This window comes from Schistocerca gregaria, chromosome 4 (assembly GCF_023897955.1).
Source record: "Schistocerca gregaria isolate iqSchGreg1 chromosome 4, iqSchGreg1.2, whole genome shotgun sequence".
Lineage (NCBI taxonomy): Eukaryota > Metazoa > Arthropoda > Insecta > Orthoptera > Acrididae > Schistocerca > Schistocerca gregaria.
The window spans coordinates 91061140-91077941 of record NC_064923.1 but is presented as its reverse complement, the minus strand read 5'-3'; the positions used below and the strand labels follow the sequence as shown (position 1 = coordinate 91077941).

Sequence of the window (16802 nt, the reverse complement as noted above, 5' to 3'; positions counted from 1 at the left end):
GATGGTTGTTTACATCTTTGGTGGGTTTAGTGACATCTCTAAACAGTCAATGAACTGTGTCTGTGATACATTATCCACAGTCAACGTCTATCTTCAGGAGCTCTGGGAACTGGCGCTAGTTATGGTCAACTTGTGTCGCTGATATCGTCACTCGTCTGGTCTTGTATCTCTGTTCCGCCTTTGGTTTTCCGGCTTGGCGTGTGGCCGAGTTCTCTCTCTCCGGTCGGCGTCCAACGAGGCAACATATTTCGAAAGGCAGGCCCTCGTCTCTATCCGCTAAGGCTGCGCCTCGCCGTCCTTGCCGTTGTTGCCGTGCGCCAGGTGGATGGTGCTGATGGGTCGGCGCGTTTACGTGCGAAACGGTGGCGGGTCCGTCAGCTCATGCTAGACATCATCTCATCGCGTAATTGGAAGCAATAAGTTACGTATGATTCGTATTCTGCTGTTAACCTGTGAAGATTTGGGAAACTTGTGGTGACATGTTGTACGGAACTTACGAAGTCTAAGACTTCGAAGTGGTGGCAGTTTTACTGCTTGTCTTAAAGGTTCCTTGCAGTGTTAATTTGATGCAGTATGTTAATTAATGTGCTCTTTGCCCAGTTTTGGTTTTAGACTTTATTTAATATGAAGGGCAGAGTTTTTGTTCAGTCAGTTTCATTGTGACCACTGATAAGCTTTAAAAAGCCTTTGGTAGGGTCACTTGAGCCTGTCTGTCTTACTCTCACGCCCTCTTTGGGTCCTGTACTAATGTAGTATTCCTTTGTGTGTATTTGGTCTGTCATTGTCTATTCTAACTTTAGTTTTAGTTTTTACTGATTTCTGAAGCGCTCTTTCTGGTGTGGCCGGTTGTCACTTTGCCTTGCCGCGCGGACCTGGCCGTTGCTTCCCTGGCAGTGGTATGGGCGGCCTACTTCACAGCAACCTCACTGTGGGTCGTTTTTTTAAGAGCTGACCCTTTCATTTGTTGATGCAGCTAGCAACTGATTTAAATAAAAGTTTTTAAGTTTCTGAATTTGTTTGTTTTTACGAGGGAGCGTCAAATGGAAACCTTAAATTTGTAATAACAAACCGAAATTTCGCGCCGTTGTCCTGTAAGTTGGTAAGCGTGCTACAAACAGAGTGCAGAATAGCCTGCAGGTGGCAGCATAGTGCCAGATGCAGGAATACCGTCGCAGTATCAGTATAAAGATGGCCGCCCCACTTGCGACTTGCACCAGGGAAGAACAGCGTTCTGTTATTCGGTTTTTGCGTAGTGACGGTGTGCAACCTATTGAAATTCATCGACGAATAAAAGGTCCAGTACGGTGATGCATGTTTGTCACAGCAGCAAGTCTACGAATGGAGTAGGAAGTTCGCAAATAGTGTGACTTCCGTGGAAGATGCTCCTCGTCCAGGTCAGACACAACGAGTTGTGACTCCACAGAACATCGCAGCAGTTGAAGCCAGAGTGAAGGAAAACCGCCGAGTGACACTGAATGACATTGCATCATGTTTACAGATTAGTCATGAGTCAGCACACCACATTGTGCATGATGCGCTCCAGTTTCACAAAGTGTCTGCAAGATGGGTGCCACGGCAGCTGACTCCTGAAATGAGAGAACGAGATGTTGTTGCTTCTGAAGAACTTTTGCGGCGCTTTGAACGAGAAGGTGATGGCTTCCTTGCAAGAATCGTTACTGGGGACGAAACCTGGGTTCACTTCCACCAACCGGAAACGAAGAGAGCGAGCAAGGTATGGCGCCATTCCTCATCACCAAAACCAAAGAAGTTTCGAGCAGACCCATCAGCAGGGAAGGTTAGGCTCACTCTCTTTTGGGACGAGAAAGGCGTCATTTTGGAGCATTACATTCCTAGAGGGACCACAGTCACCAGTGCATCATACACAGATCTCCTAAAAAATCATCTGCGGCCTGCAATCAAATCAAAGCGAGGTGGATTGCTGTCAGCAGGGGTCCCTTTGTAACATGACAATGCAGGGTCCCACACTGACCGTACAACAGTTGCAACAATCACAGACATGCATTTTGAGTGTCTTCCTCATCCACCATACTAATCAGACCTGGCTCCAAGTGACTTCCATATGTTTGGACCACTCAAAGACGCAATGGGAGAAAAGTTCCGTTCTGATGAAGAGGTACGCCACGCGGTGCATGAATGGTTGCGCGGACTACCAAAAGAATTTTTTTCTGAATGAAATTATGCACTTTGTAAGCGCTGGAGGACTTGCATTGAGCGTGGGGGAGATTATGTTGAAAAGTGATATAGCTTTGTACCACTTCTGCACAATAAATAAATTTAAAAAAATTAGGTCTTTATTTGACTCATCCACGTAAATTCGTTGAATTCATTAACTTAACGGGTGTGAATAATTTAGAATTTAAATAGAATCTTCTGCCATTTGCGAAAGCTAGTTGTATATTTTCTTAAGGCCCGAATAAAAATTTTATATTGTTATTTTGATAATGAAATTTGTTCTTTAGTTGAAATTGAAATTATGTACCAACCACAAGTTTGTCCATGACCAAAGATTACTAGCTTCCTAGGAGACTTGAGTAGCTGTGGTTAGCAGTGCCACAGCTCACCAGGGCGATGCAAAACTTTCTTTGATGGGTGTATTTAAGGGAAAGTAACTCCGAAGAGAAGATAAAAAATGAAGTTAAATAAAATTATCGTTAATATTTCAGTAATAAGAAGAGCAAAGGCGCTATTTACGTAGTAGTAGTATCTGAATGTGAAATTTTATTTTATCTTTGAATTAACAAAAGAAAATATATACTTATACGGTAATAAAAAGATACGAGGAATAAATACATACAGAGAGTATTAAAACAAATTAATTTCAACTATTTTAACAATGGTATCGATATATTCTACAATCAGTAATGGTATTGAAAATAAATCGATGGTCCCTTAACATTTTGCTGGATTAATTAACCTGAATTGTGTCGTATTAATGTAGTGTGAAGGTACGGCTTTGCGGTAATTACAGTAGCTTTCTATTGAGAATAGCTTTGCTAAAGTAATCTAAAATTGATTTTGAGAGTCTTTAAAAATAACAGAATCGCCATTAAAGTAGTTTTCATAATATGTTATGTAATGGTAGCTGTTACGTATACTTTGTGTGTAGGTTTGAAAGTGATAATACCGGTACCTTGTGTTTACACGTAAGCCGTGGGTGTTACGTGGTGTTATTAACTCTTCAAGTTCTTGAGAATGCAGGGTTTTCGGCAAATCTCTACGATAAAATCTTCTCGGGCTGACAGTCGAGTCAATGCGATGTTCTACGTCAACGTTTCAGCAAGTTTCTTACTTGCTGAAGCGTTGCTGGAGACCATCGTATTGACTCGGCTGTCAACCCGAGAAGATTTTATCGTCTTCAAGTTCTTGTGAATCACTAGACTCTAGCCGAGTTTTGGAATAATAGTTAATCACCTCAGCTGGACTAATTTTAGACGGTTGATTTTTTTGCTACGTGCTAGACACTGTAAAACTAGTTGGATGCAGATTGCGGACCGCGTATAAAAATTATTTTAATTTTTTTTAGTATATGTGCGTCAAATAAAAGCACGACGAGTGTCATTCTTGTAATCTGCTGAACAGTATTTACGTAGAGTCACAGCGTCAGCTATTCTAACTAGCGAGGTAATATTCGACACAGGGCAGACGACATCATAAACGTATCCAGTTGAACGTTGACATAGTTCATATTCTACCACCATACGACTTTAATAAGTTATTCCGGCTCCGACAAATACGACACAGAAGTGATATATTAAAACAGGGTAACAGTGTTCTCCATAATACTACCAGCGGCAGAGTTTGTCAGTTGCGATTTAGCACTGTGTCACACACAAATCGCGGAATTCCCCATTAAATTATTCTGTTGCGTTTTTATTCGAGACCATTTTTTGCGGAATATGCTGGGATTCAATAATTTATACGCACCGCACGTGCGATTCCCATACTATTCTGCCATGTCAAACTGCACTATCAACCTACACTAAGGATTTCAGACGCTGTTTATAGTTCTTCACCGTCATAGCAACCAGCCTGCTTCGGTAGTTCTGTGAAGTTGCTAGGTGGAGTGTAATGTTCGCTTGGAGATGGAATCTCGCATATAAAACAAGACTTAGTATTATACTGTACAATACGACAGCTTAGGTTGACTGTTTAGCGGTTGATTCCCATTTGTAGAGTAAAACTTACATAATACACTGCGTGACCAAAGACATGGGATACCTCCTAATATCCTGTCGGACCTCCTACTGCCCGGAATGTGCAGCAGGTTGACGTAGCTTGGGCTCAAAACTCGACGGAAATCCCCTTCGAGAAATATTGAGCTATGCTGCCTCATAGCCGTCAATAACTGCGAAAGTGTTGCCGGTGCAGAATTTTGTGCATGACCTCTCGATTATATTTCATAAATGATCAGTAATATTCATCTCGGACGATGTGGGTGGTCATAGCGCTCGCTTCAGTTGTCCATAATATTCTCCAAACCAATCGCGAACAATAGTGACCCGGTGACATGGCGCATTGTCACCCATAAAAAATCCATCTTTGTTTAGGAACATGGAGTCCATGAATGGCGGGAAATGCTCTCCAGGCAGCCCAACAAAATCATTTCAAGTCAATGATCGGTTCAGTTGGACCAGAGGACCCAGTCCATTCCATGTAAACAAAGTTCACATCACTATGGAGCCACCAACAGTACCTAGTCGACAACTTCGGTGCATGGCTCGTGGGGTCTGCGCCACGTTCGAACCCTACCATCAGCTCTCACCAACCTGTTCTCAGTAGGCCACGGTTTTACAGTCGTTTAGGGTCCAACCGGTATGGTCACGAACCCAGGAGAGGCGCTGCAGCGCGGGATTAGCCGAGCGGTTTAGGGCACTGCAGTCATGGAATGTGCGGCTGGTCCCGGCGGAGGTTCGAGTCCTCTCTCGGGCATGGGTGTGTGTGTTTGTCCTTAGGATAATTTAGGTTAAGTAGTGTGTAAGTTTAGGGACTGATGACCTTAGCAGTTAACTACCACAAGATTTCACACACATTTGAACATTTTTGGGAAGCGCTGCAGGCGACTTCGTGCTGTCAGCAAAGACAATAGCGCCGGTTGTCTGCTGCCGTACCCCATTAACTCCAAATTTCGTTGCACTATCTGAACGCATACGTTCGTCATAAGTCGCACATTGATTTCTGCGGTTATTCCCCGTCGTGTTGCTTGTCTGTTAGCACTGATTACTCTACGCAAACGCCGCTGCTCTCGGTTGCTAAGTGAAGGCCGTCGGCCACTGCGTTGTCTGTGGTGAGAAGTAATGCCTGAAATACTTTATATTCTCAACACTCACTTTACACTGTGGATCTTGGAGTATTAAATTCCCTATCGATTTACGAAATTGAAGATCCCACGCGTCTAGCTACAACCACCATTATGCAAACTCTCTTAATTCCCGTGGAGTGACTATAATCACGTCGGACACTTTTCCGCATGAATCACCTGACTACAAATGACAGCTCCGCCAATGCACTGCCCTCTTATGCCTAATTACTTGATACTACCTCGTCTGTAAATGTGCATGTGTCCCACGAGTTTTGTCGCCTCAGTGAATATTTTTATGTCAAATCACCAACTCAGGACTGAACAAAGTTATTGTTAACCACCACATACATTTTATAAACTGCAATTACCGGAAACTTTTACGTCTTTCTTGGCTAAAGAACGTGGTATTAACAGGCTGGAGACGTCTACAGAATGGATCGATTAGAGAATCCCTCTGCAACACTGTTTAGGTGCGTACACGATTGTATCATTTTTCTCAGCTACTCTGTTATGAAATATAATTACATTACTTTGCAATTACTGGTAATTCCCCACCGCTATCGATGTTGTAATCTACATCTACATCTACATACATACTCTGCAATCCACCATACGCTGCGTGGCGGAGGGTACCTCGTACCACAACTAGCATCTTCTCTTCCTGTTCCATCCCCAAGCAGAACGAGGGAAAAATGACTGTCTATATGCCACTGTACGAGCCCTAATCTCTCTTATCTTATCTTTGCGGTCTTTCCGCGAAATATGAGTTGGCGGCAGTAAACTGTACTGCAGCCAGCCTCAAATGCTGGTTCTCTAAATTTCCTCAGTAGCGATCCACGAAAAGGACGCCTCCTTTCCTCTAGAGACTCCCACCCGAGTTCCTGAAGCATTTCTGTAACACCAGTAACAAATCTAGCAGCCCGCCTATGAATTGCTTTTATGTCCTCCCTCAATCCGACCTGATAGGGATCCCAAACACTCGAGCAGTACTCAAGAATAAGTCGTATTACTGTTTTATAAGCGGCCTCCTTTACAGATGAACCACATCTCCCCAAAATTCTACCAATAAACCGCAGACGACTATCCGCCTTCCTCACAACTGCCATTACATGCTTGTCCCACTTCATATCGTTCTGCAATGTTACGCCTAAATATTTAATCGACGTGACTGTGTCAAGCGCTACACTACTAATGGAGTATTCAAACATTACGGGATTCTTTTTCCTATTCATCTGCATTAATTTACATTTATCTATATTTAGAGTTAGCTGCCATTCTTTACACCAATCACAAATCACATTATGTTGTCTGTTTTCCGTGTATTAAAACGATATTACCGTCTCTGCAAATCACCTATGTCGTGCTGTTACGGTTTCTCGCACTTTTCAGTGATGAAGTCGGCAGGTTCCGATAAATGTTACTACAAGTGGGAAAACTAAAATGGCTTGGAAAATTTGTCATGAAACACAAATTCTGCCCTGGGTGCGGATGGTGTACGAGTTATGTTCTGTTTCTATCTTAAGGCTGCATGACAAATTCTGCAGGCCAGTTTTATTTTGCTCACCATACAGAAGCCCCAACCGAAGACAATCACTTGAAAATCCCTGGAAAGTTGTTGACAGTAGGGAGTTTACCTCACCTGGATGGCGGCACGCAGGTTGTTTTCCTCTTGGATCATGTTGAGCTCCGCCTGGTCCCTCCAGCGCTTCTGCAGAGCGACGCGTTCCTCAAGCGTGAGCTTGTCTGTTTTGAACGCAATAGAGATTGCAGTGAAGCGATTCTATAAACAACAACCACATAATATGTGTTTGTAATAATACAGCTGACACTGTTTTACTTTAAAACTAAATTAGTCGACACTACGTTAAAGAACTAACTTAGCTTGTTATAAAGTAATATTTGTTGCCTCTGTTTCAGAGTTGTATAAATGGCTTCGCTTAACACGTTAACCTGGTGCTCAATTTATTCTTGATTGTGCTAGCGGTTTCGCTGTAAGGTCAATTTCCAGCACCTGTTCTACGCACTTCATTGACATAGGAAAATTTCAGGTGTACAGAAAGTTTGAAAATTGTAGAAAAAATACAAGCAATAGTTACATATTTTTAATAACAGCAAGATTTGCATACATTAAAACAAAATAATGTTTAAAATATAATATTTATAAAAATTTTTAGTCATTCAGAGGCAGATGCATGGAGTGTCAGTTACACGCAACTATCCAAGGACCACATAAGATAAAACGGCAATCATGAGAAACTGTTAGCTCTACTAATTTTTAAATGCCGTAGATTCACTTCCAATCAACTGGACGTCATGACTAATATTACCTATGTAACAAGATGTCATGAAAATTTTCAATATTTTTCGTTTTTAAGTTCGAGTTGTTCGTCGAAATGTAATTCTATTTATTAGCATTACGTAACACCTTAACCCGCATAAGAAATTCAGATGAACTGCACAAGACATGCAGTGCACCACGGAGTATGAAAAACAGAAGAATGTAAACTCTTTAGATGTTAGTATCCGTAATGAAATTAGGACTCATGCACTTAATGTTTTCCGGAAGCAGGTCACATTCAGTGGGATATGGGATAATTCACCATACCTCATGTCAGCTTATAACACAAAGAAGTGTTTTTAATGCAATGTTAGACATAATACACTGTTTACTACTAACTAATAAGAACAATGAAATAGAATTGAATGTGTTGAGAGAGATCCACGGAAAAGTGATACTGCCCCGAAATAGATAAAGAAATTTATAGAAAGAAAATAAAAACGGTGCCATAAGTAGAAGAGAAATAACTGAATTTCATTCATCATAATCAATGTTTTAGTAAGCCTGCAACTGTGTAATTCATGATATATCCAATGAAAAATTGCACCAGTTACTTACTTTTTCATGATCAGCACAGCGTGTTCCGAGGTTTTATCCTCATATTCAAATGCATTTGCTTACATAAAGATTTTTTGTGATGTTTGGGTGTGTGATTTTCTGCATTTTTTCCATTATACTTCTCTTTAGGTTATAAGGCAATCGAGAAACTGGACAAATGAATATTGGATTTTTTATATACTAACGTTACAGACAGTATTTTTTTGTTTTCTATTAATAAGTATTGCACCTCCTCTATTACACGTGACTTCTATTGAACACACACACACACACACACACGAATCATCAATTAGAATGTTTCTTATTATAATCAAAATATGCATCAAAGATATTATGACAATATGGTTTCACACAGAGTTTGTATACAATCAGATATGTTACATTTTCTGTTGGTTACATTTATATGCTTCAGCTTGTCAATTGCAAAATTTATTTTACCGTTATTAACTACTGAATTATCGATTGTCCTGATATTTTGCTGTAGATGATGAGTAGTCTATGGGGTAATGTAAGTTTTTGTGGTCGAACATTTGACAAAATTAACTGATTCGATATCTAGTTTGTGACCTGGAAATTTTTTTCCTTGCTTTTTCTCATGTGTAAAAATTTTCAGCTCCTCCATTAAATACACTGTATTTGATTTTGGGACTTGGTGGAGTATCTTTACATCTTCTTCTATGATTTTCTATGGGTGGCCATTGTTTTTATGTGTGTTGCTATTGCTTATACACAAAATTACAAACAATGCATTTAAAGGAGGAGTTGGTAATTTTTTTAGTACGCCACAAAATCCAAGGATAAAAATTTCTCAGCAAAACTCTAGATAATGAGTCACTTAATTTTTCCAAGTATTTCTCCCACATATGATAACTGTAGTAATTTCCATAAATATTCACACTACCTCATCGACTCTACTCAACACTACAATAAAAAAAGAAACACAATCTATAATACAAAAGCCAATAATGCCAAAATAAATTTTATAATTGGCAACTTTATAATGTAACCCACAAAAAATCTAACATCTCTGACAAATTCGGTGTGAAACCACAATGTTATAATATCTCTGAAGCATATTTTGATTACAGAAACTAGTAGTGTAAGTGATGGTTTGTGTATGTGTTGTAATCTGTGTCATGGAGGAAGTGTAATATACTTGTAAGCAGAAAAACAAAAATGCTATCTAATGTTAATATACAATAGACATTCCAAGATTCAGATGTCCGATTTTTCGATTGCAGTAAAACCTCAAACAGACAACTATAGTGAAAGAGAAGCAGAAAATCACATACGAAAAGTTGATTTTCGGAACAGAAATAAAATTCATTCCAGTACAGGACATAAATCTGACCCTCTACCCAATTACCAGCAATCAGACAGTGAACGACTGCAATAAGAATGACAAAGGTCAAACGGATAGAAAAATATGGACATGCTGGAAAGAATAACGTAACACCTACAAAAGCAATCCATCGACATTAGCTAAGCATTTAACAGATGAAAATCGTTTAGCAAATAAAACTGAAAATATTGTTATATTACATGAAGCAGAGAAAGATAGGCATAGGGATCTCATGCAAGAGATAGAAATTTTTTCACGTTATGCAGAAGAATCAAATTTCATTACGAATTAGCAACTCGAACTGAAAAATTATAGATTAAATTTTTCGTAATGTCTTGCTACAAAGGTCTTCGGGGAAAAATACGTCATTTGCAGATTAGAAATGGTTAATGCTAACGGTTGCTAGTGATTATTTGCCGTTTTGTTTTGTGCATTTCTTTGACAGGTGTCTGCATTTGACCCTCCATGCATCTGACTCTACATTACTAAACGTTCTTTATACATCATATTTGTAACAACATAATTTTTATGTATGTATGTTAATTCCTGATGTTAACGAAAGTCTGTATGTATCACTCTTTTTTTATTTCAATTTTCAGGCATCTTTTTCAGCTGAAATTTTAATGATCATGATATGCGTACAACAGGTACTGGATAATGGTCTTTGAACGAAACCAGTCCCACAATAAAGAATAAGTTGAACAGCAGCTTAAGGTGTTTCATGATGCCAGTTCTACAATATATTATTTAATTATGTAACTTTCATTTGTTTACACCGTCTTGGAAAATTTAGGAAATGACAACTTTGTTCTACTTACGATTGAAAACTTTACTTGTTAGTCCATTACTGGCCGTTTTCAATTGTAAAGTCACTATCATACGATACATGAAGTGCACGAACGCTACTCGATAAGAAACTGGCTGCATGGGTATAGCCGGAAAATGTGAACACCTGCAAGCAACCGTGCATGTTGTAATAAGTCAGTCAACAGCAATCGTAGGATACCAGTGAATGTAAAGTGTCTTCGTTGGTGTCAAAGCACACATTATAGGAGCAGAACAACGTTGTCATTTGAAAAATTATTTGTATATTTTATTGACTTCTTTAACTCTTAGTTCACTTAGACCTATGTGATAATGCCGCTGGGTCGCATTATACGTCATACAATATCCAGAACATTTAAAATAAAACTATTTAAATGTTAGAACATTAGTCCACGAAATTCCAGAATGATAAAGACAATAAGACAATAAAACAATAAAAATAAACGTAACAATAATAATAAGATACATACGGCAAAGAAATGTACTTCTTTTAAACATGATAATGATTAGCACGAAAATGGAAAGGCGTCAGAATATCTCATTCCTAAGAACTATCCCAGCATAAGCCATTAATGAATAGGGAAGGAAACATGCAATAGTAAAATAAGACTGGCTGGAAAATGTAGAGAAGTCTGTTGCTTCGTTACATGAGCACCATTCGTACTTTTAAATTTATTTTAATAACTTACAATAACTTGACAGAACGGACACGAGGTACTCAAACATGAATAAGAATGTTGACTGTTCCGTTCACTGTTCCTAACTCTGTCCCCGGACAAGTACCACAATCATACAAAATATATAAAATACAAAATTGCCGTCATCGACTATTGTTATAGTCTATGGCGGAAATTTTGTTATTTCACAGTTTTTTTCAGATCTGGTGAATCTCTAGCCAGTCCAAATCGTAGTTTTCTTGGGAAACCTTGGAAATGTAAATGTTGTGTGACAATGGTCTCCCGTCGGGTAGATGATGATTAGGACATCACAACACCCAGTCCCCGAGCGGAGAAAATCTCCGACTCAGCCGGGAATCGAACCCGGGCCCTTAGGATTGACATTGTGTCGCACTGACCGCTCAGCTACCGGGGGCAGGCACCTTGTAAGGTTAGTGTAAGATTAAAAAAAATGCCACCTCCACATATGGAAATATTACGGTACTAGTGATCAGCTGTGGAAGCATTCGCGACAAAGTCTTGGAGTTCGAAGTGCTCCTAAAAAAACAATGGATGTCACGTAATATTAGGCACAGATACCTGACTAAAACACGAAACACGTGAGATTTTGATAGGCTAATGCGATGGGGTGTATTCTTCGCACGAAGAATGAGACTCAGATCCATCGAAACAGGAACTGAAGTTACATGTGAGATTGTTTGATCAAGGCATAGTATCAGATCTAGAAAAAGTTTATAATTGCATCCTTCTTTTGAATACCAGACTGATCCCCAGATGTAACCGGAAACCTTACTGAAACTCTTTGTCACCACTACGTATGGTTCCCAATTATCCTATCATCACTGACGAAGACTTTACTCATCTAACATACCGTTGACAGACCTTCTATTGTGCGCACGACAAGACAGCCTGCGTAACAATAATAAATACCTTTCCAGAAGACTCTAGAGACAAATATATTAGATCTAATGGCGAAAATGACTTGCTTAATGATGTTCGCAATAAAACTGTTATTAGGTATGACGAGGCAGTTGCAGGAGTAAGAATTGAGATACGAGGAAGGACAACCAACAAAAGCAGAAAGATATATCAATTCAGCAAACTCGATAAGGAAGCAGTTAGTGTCAAATTTCAACCACGAAATCGAAACATTTAGCACTGGGCAGAAGTATGTGCAGCAGTTGAAGTCAAAATGTATAAGAATAACTGACAAAGTACAGAATATATGACTATTTATTAAGACAGTCTGTGGTGGGACAGTATGGTAGACAGTCTTTTACACAACAAAACTTATATAGAAAGAGAAACTAGTATACAATACAGGAAAAACAACGTACAGAAAGATCTGTCATAAAGAAAGAAAATTACTCAAGGCAGCAAGGGCAGAAATGTAGAACTCAGTTTTCAACAGTTTCTTTAGAAAGGAAAATTTTCGCACCACTGCAAAAATGAGTGGCGTAGATGTTAGTGTCATTAGCGTATGGAAACAGTTAAAATTGAACACAAGGCCTCAGCACCAAATGGAATCACTGTCAGATATGACAGAGTTTGCAGACGCGTCATCCGCTCTTTTGATCATAACACGCCGTAGATACCTCGAACAAAAAACTGAGCCCAGTAATTCGAAGAAATCACAGGGGGTACTCGTCTACAAAACAACTGGCGGCACAAGTAACCCACGAAACCTCGTCCAGTGTTTTCCACATTCATCCGTTGTAGTTAGTTACACATACTTAAGTTTAGCAACTTTCTTTAAATATTCAGAAATATAAAATAGCGTTCCACAGAAAGTGCGAAAATGGTAGTGTCCTATATCAACAGTCAAAATAAATCAGTTGGTACCATCAACTCAAACAAGTACCTGGCTGGTTTGATACTGAACGTACATACGAATAACGACTGCTGTGTGAAACTCGACGGAGAACGTGCCGGAAATTGTGCAAGACCTGGGCTGACAGGCATTTGAAATCCTACGCCAACTGTTCTGCGAAAGCTTACATTAAGTGCGGAATTTGGAGATCTACCAGAGCGTCCTGCACATTCACTGTGTGTGTTGGGTGTACGTGAAGCTCCGTCTCGATTTGACATCCGAAACACATTCAGATTTCGGGAACCAAATCCATTGAAAGCGCGTTCTGACAGGTGTGAAGGCAACCGAACCAATAGTTTAATAAGTTATGGTTGCAAAGTACTGACACGAATTATTTACAAAAGAAAAGACTTGTAGACGCTGATGTCGGGGAAAATCAGTATGGGTTCTGAGGAGCTAGACAGAAGCATTTCAAGCCAAATGTTGCGACAGACTTTTAGGGGATTGAGGATTACCTACGAACTCATAACCACAAATGTAATTGTTAAGTGGAAGCAGAGGTCGAAGATCGGAAAGGAAACAAGAGAATGGTTCATTTGAAGCAGTTATTGGAAACAATGGGTACACATGCTGCACAATACGAATACAACTGAGTTATTCCATGTCAAATCGCTTAACTTCGGAAAGTTTCCCTGCTCGGCCATCACGGATTTCGAAGAAATATTATGTGAACATTCGCACATGTCCCCGATGAACATTGGTAAAGTTTAACGTTCATCGAAGCCATACTGGCCTAGATATAGTCACTTGCTTGGCTCCTTGTGTGACCTTGAGCGGAGAGAGCGGGAATTTTTGGCGAATCTGTGCTGTTATATCTCGGACAATATTTTGGTGAAGAAAATGAAATTTGGCCGCCTTGTGCAATCGTATAAGTTCACTTACGAATAGTAATGAAAAGAATTTTGTGAGCCATATTCAGCCAAGAAATTTTAGACAAACTCGCCGGAAAAATAAGCGCCGGTTAAGCTTTTAAAGTTTGGCCTCTTATACCTAAGGACTTAAGGTATGACGAATTTGAACCTGGGCTTGTAGTGATCTAGCAACACAAGGTTCTCAAATATAAAGTTTCATTTATGTTCTACTTTCCAGTAGTGAATAAATTAAGAAAAAACTTGAGGATTTTGTAAAAAGCTAAAAAAGCGATATTTTTGATCTGATTTTGCAAAAAAGCTGTGTTCTATAAAACTGTTAACTGCGCTCATTAGAAATACCATTGTTTTAACCCCGTAACAAGTACACTTCATTATCCTAGAAGGGCTACCAATGCTAGGTAATTGGAATCAAAGTTAGATACGAAAATCGCGGTATGAGACAAATGTATACTTTTGATTCCGTTATCTCATAAGCACACGCTAAACATGAAATTTAAAACTCAATTTCATGGAAGCACAAGGATGTGGATTTCAAAATTTCATTCGCCAACAATTATCCAGTAATGTGCAAATTCGTCGACAAACGACGCGTTTTTGTGAAAAGTTGAAAGTGGTGTATTTTCGACATTTCTTTTATAAATATCATTTCCTGCTAAAGCTTCAAAACCAATCTAGTCCGAAACAATGTGCTTTAACTCCCTACGGAACAGTAATTTTTCTTTCCACCATGAGCTAACAATGATACATAAATTGAGGCAAAAAATCGCGCTGTTTTAACTTTGGCTTCTTTTATGTCGTCGATTAAAGGCACGATAAACATGGAACTTTGTACACAACAAGTTGGCATCATAAAATTTTCCCGTATAAAATATCATGTACTTACTACTTTCTTTCTACAAAATCAATTCAAACTTGATTTTCGTAAAAATCACCAAAAATAGATCATATTTTATTTGCTTTTAGAAAATCTGTTTCTCATAATTCGTTTCAAACTAATCACAGCTGGAAGTGTATGTTTTGAAGCACTCAAAAAATCACGTTCTATTTTTCCAAAGTGCGCCAACAATAAATCAAAACGACTCAAATTTGAGGGAATGTACGGCGGGTAAAGACTAAGTTGCAGCAACCAGTTGCCAGTGTTTCGATGCATGAGGTTGCGTTGGGGCCTGGTGACACTGTCACAACCTGTTCAAGAACATGAACCGGCAACCCAATCGCCATAAAGGTCACGCCCGATGGCCGTGCAATAACAGTCACTGGTGTGTTTCTTCATCCAGGTTCCCAATCGTCTAATTTGGTTTCTTGACAAAATGACAAATGTGCCTGAAATCTTATGGGTCATCAGTCCCTACTAAGCTTACACACTACTTAACCTACATTCTCCTAAGGACAACCACACTCGATTTTCGTAAAAATCACCAACAATAAATCAAAATTACTCAAATTTGAGGGAATGTACCCATGCCCGAGGGAGGACTCGAACCTCCGCCGGGACCAGCCGCACAGTCCATGACTGCAGCGCCCTAGACCGCTCGGCTAATCCTGCGCGGCAATTTGGTTTCTTAATTTAGGCTCTAAAGCCTTATTGTACTACCTGTCTGCTTACAAAGCCATTTGCTAAATACCTTACCTCCAATTCTCAAATTTTTAGGAGTACCTGTCATAGGCAGCAAGCAAAAAGTAATAATGGCTCTGAGCACTACGGGACTTAACATCTGAGGTCATCAGTCCCCTAGAACTTAGAACTACTTAAACCTAACTAACCTAAGAACATCACACACATCAATGCCCGAGGCAGGATTCGAACCTGCGACCGTAGTAGTCTCGCGGTTCCGGACGGAGCGCTTGAACCGCTAGACCACAGCGGCCGGCAAAAAGTAATATCAATTTTCATTTTAAACTCCTCAACATCGCAACATTATTAATATATCAACGGAACAAAATGATGCACTGATACAATTTATGAATTCTCAAGGCCCAAATCTTTCATTTTCTTGGCTCGACAGACAGGATGCCTGTTGGGTATCAGAAAACACCTCATATCCACGCTCTCTGTTTATTTACTATCATCATCTGCCTGACAGGGTCAATTTCCAGAAAAGAAACAGCAGAGAGTGTCTCAAAAGATTCTAAAAATGTAAACAGCAATGCAGAGACGTTTAAAATCAAAACTGATACTACTTTTCCTTACCGCCTATGAGGATCGGAAATAAGATACTAAGCAAATGGCTTTGTTAGCAGATAGGCACCACCGAAAATGTTTGGAATTTAAATAAAGAAACCAACCTGAATGAGCAAACCCCACCCGTCGGCGGTACGGCACAGCCACTGGGCGTGACTCCTACTCTGACGGGGTCGGCGATTCATGTTCTTGAACCGGGAGTGACAATGTCACATTACACCAACGTAATACAGCCAGATATTACTAGTCAATATAAAAATAAAAACCACATGCAACGAAACACGGACAACTTTCTGCAGCGTAGCCTCTTTCTATGGTACGTTCCCTCAAATTTGTCCGTCATTTTCAGGTATCGTTACCGTACTTTGGAAAATCGACCGTGACTTTCTGAATGCTTGTTAACATTTTCTTTCCAACTGTGATTAGTTTGAAATCACTTATGGAAAACAGATTTTCTAAAAGAAAATTGAATGTGATCTATTTTTGTATTGTTGACGAAAATCAATTTTGAACATATTTTGTAGAAGTTTAATTATCAGTACCTGAATGATATTTTATAACGCAAAGCACTCTCTCGCTAAATTGTTGTCAAAAGTCTTATTTTTTATCATGTGTTTAGTCAACGAGATAAAGAAGCCAAAAATTATACGAGGGTCGGTCAAAAAGTAATGCCTCCCATTTTTTTTTCTACTTAAAAAATTAAGTTAAGTGAAAAATTCGAATTTGGCGACATTCCTCAAACCTTCTTCTGCAATCCACTGCAGTAGTAACTTTCTGTGTCAACAGGTGGCAGCACAGCAGAAGTTTGTAAGATGGCC

General features: G+C 39.5%; 1 protein-coding gene across 1 annotated transcript in view; it reads right to left on the bottom strand.

Annotated features, from left to right (window-relative positions):
* Nucleotides 1-16802, bottom strand: part of LOC126267665 (inositol 1,4,5-triphosphate receptor associated 2-like) — a 165703-nt gene that overhangs the window by 85644 nt on the left and 63257 nt on the right. Inside the window, exon 3 of the mRNA XM_049972966.1 lies at nucleotides 6960-7100. Within this exon, the coding sequence (XP_049828923.1) occupies nucleotides 6960-7100 (141 nt within the window). The remainder of the gene's footprint in view (nucleotides 1-6959; nucleotides 7101-16802) is intronic.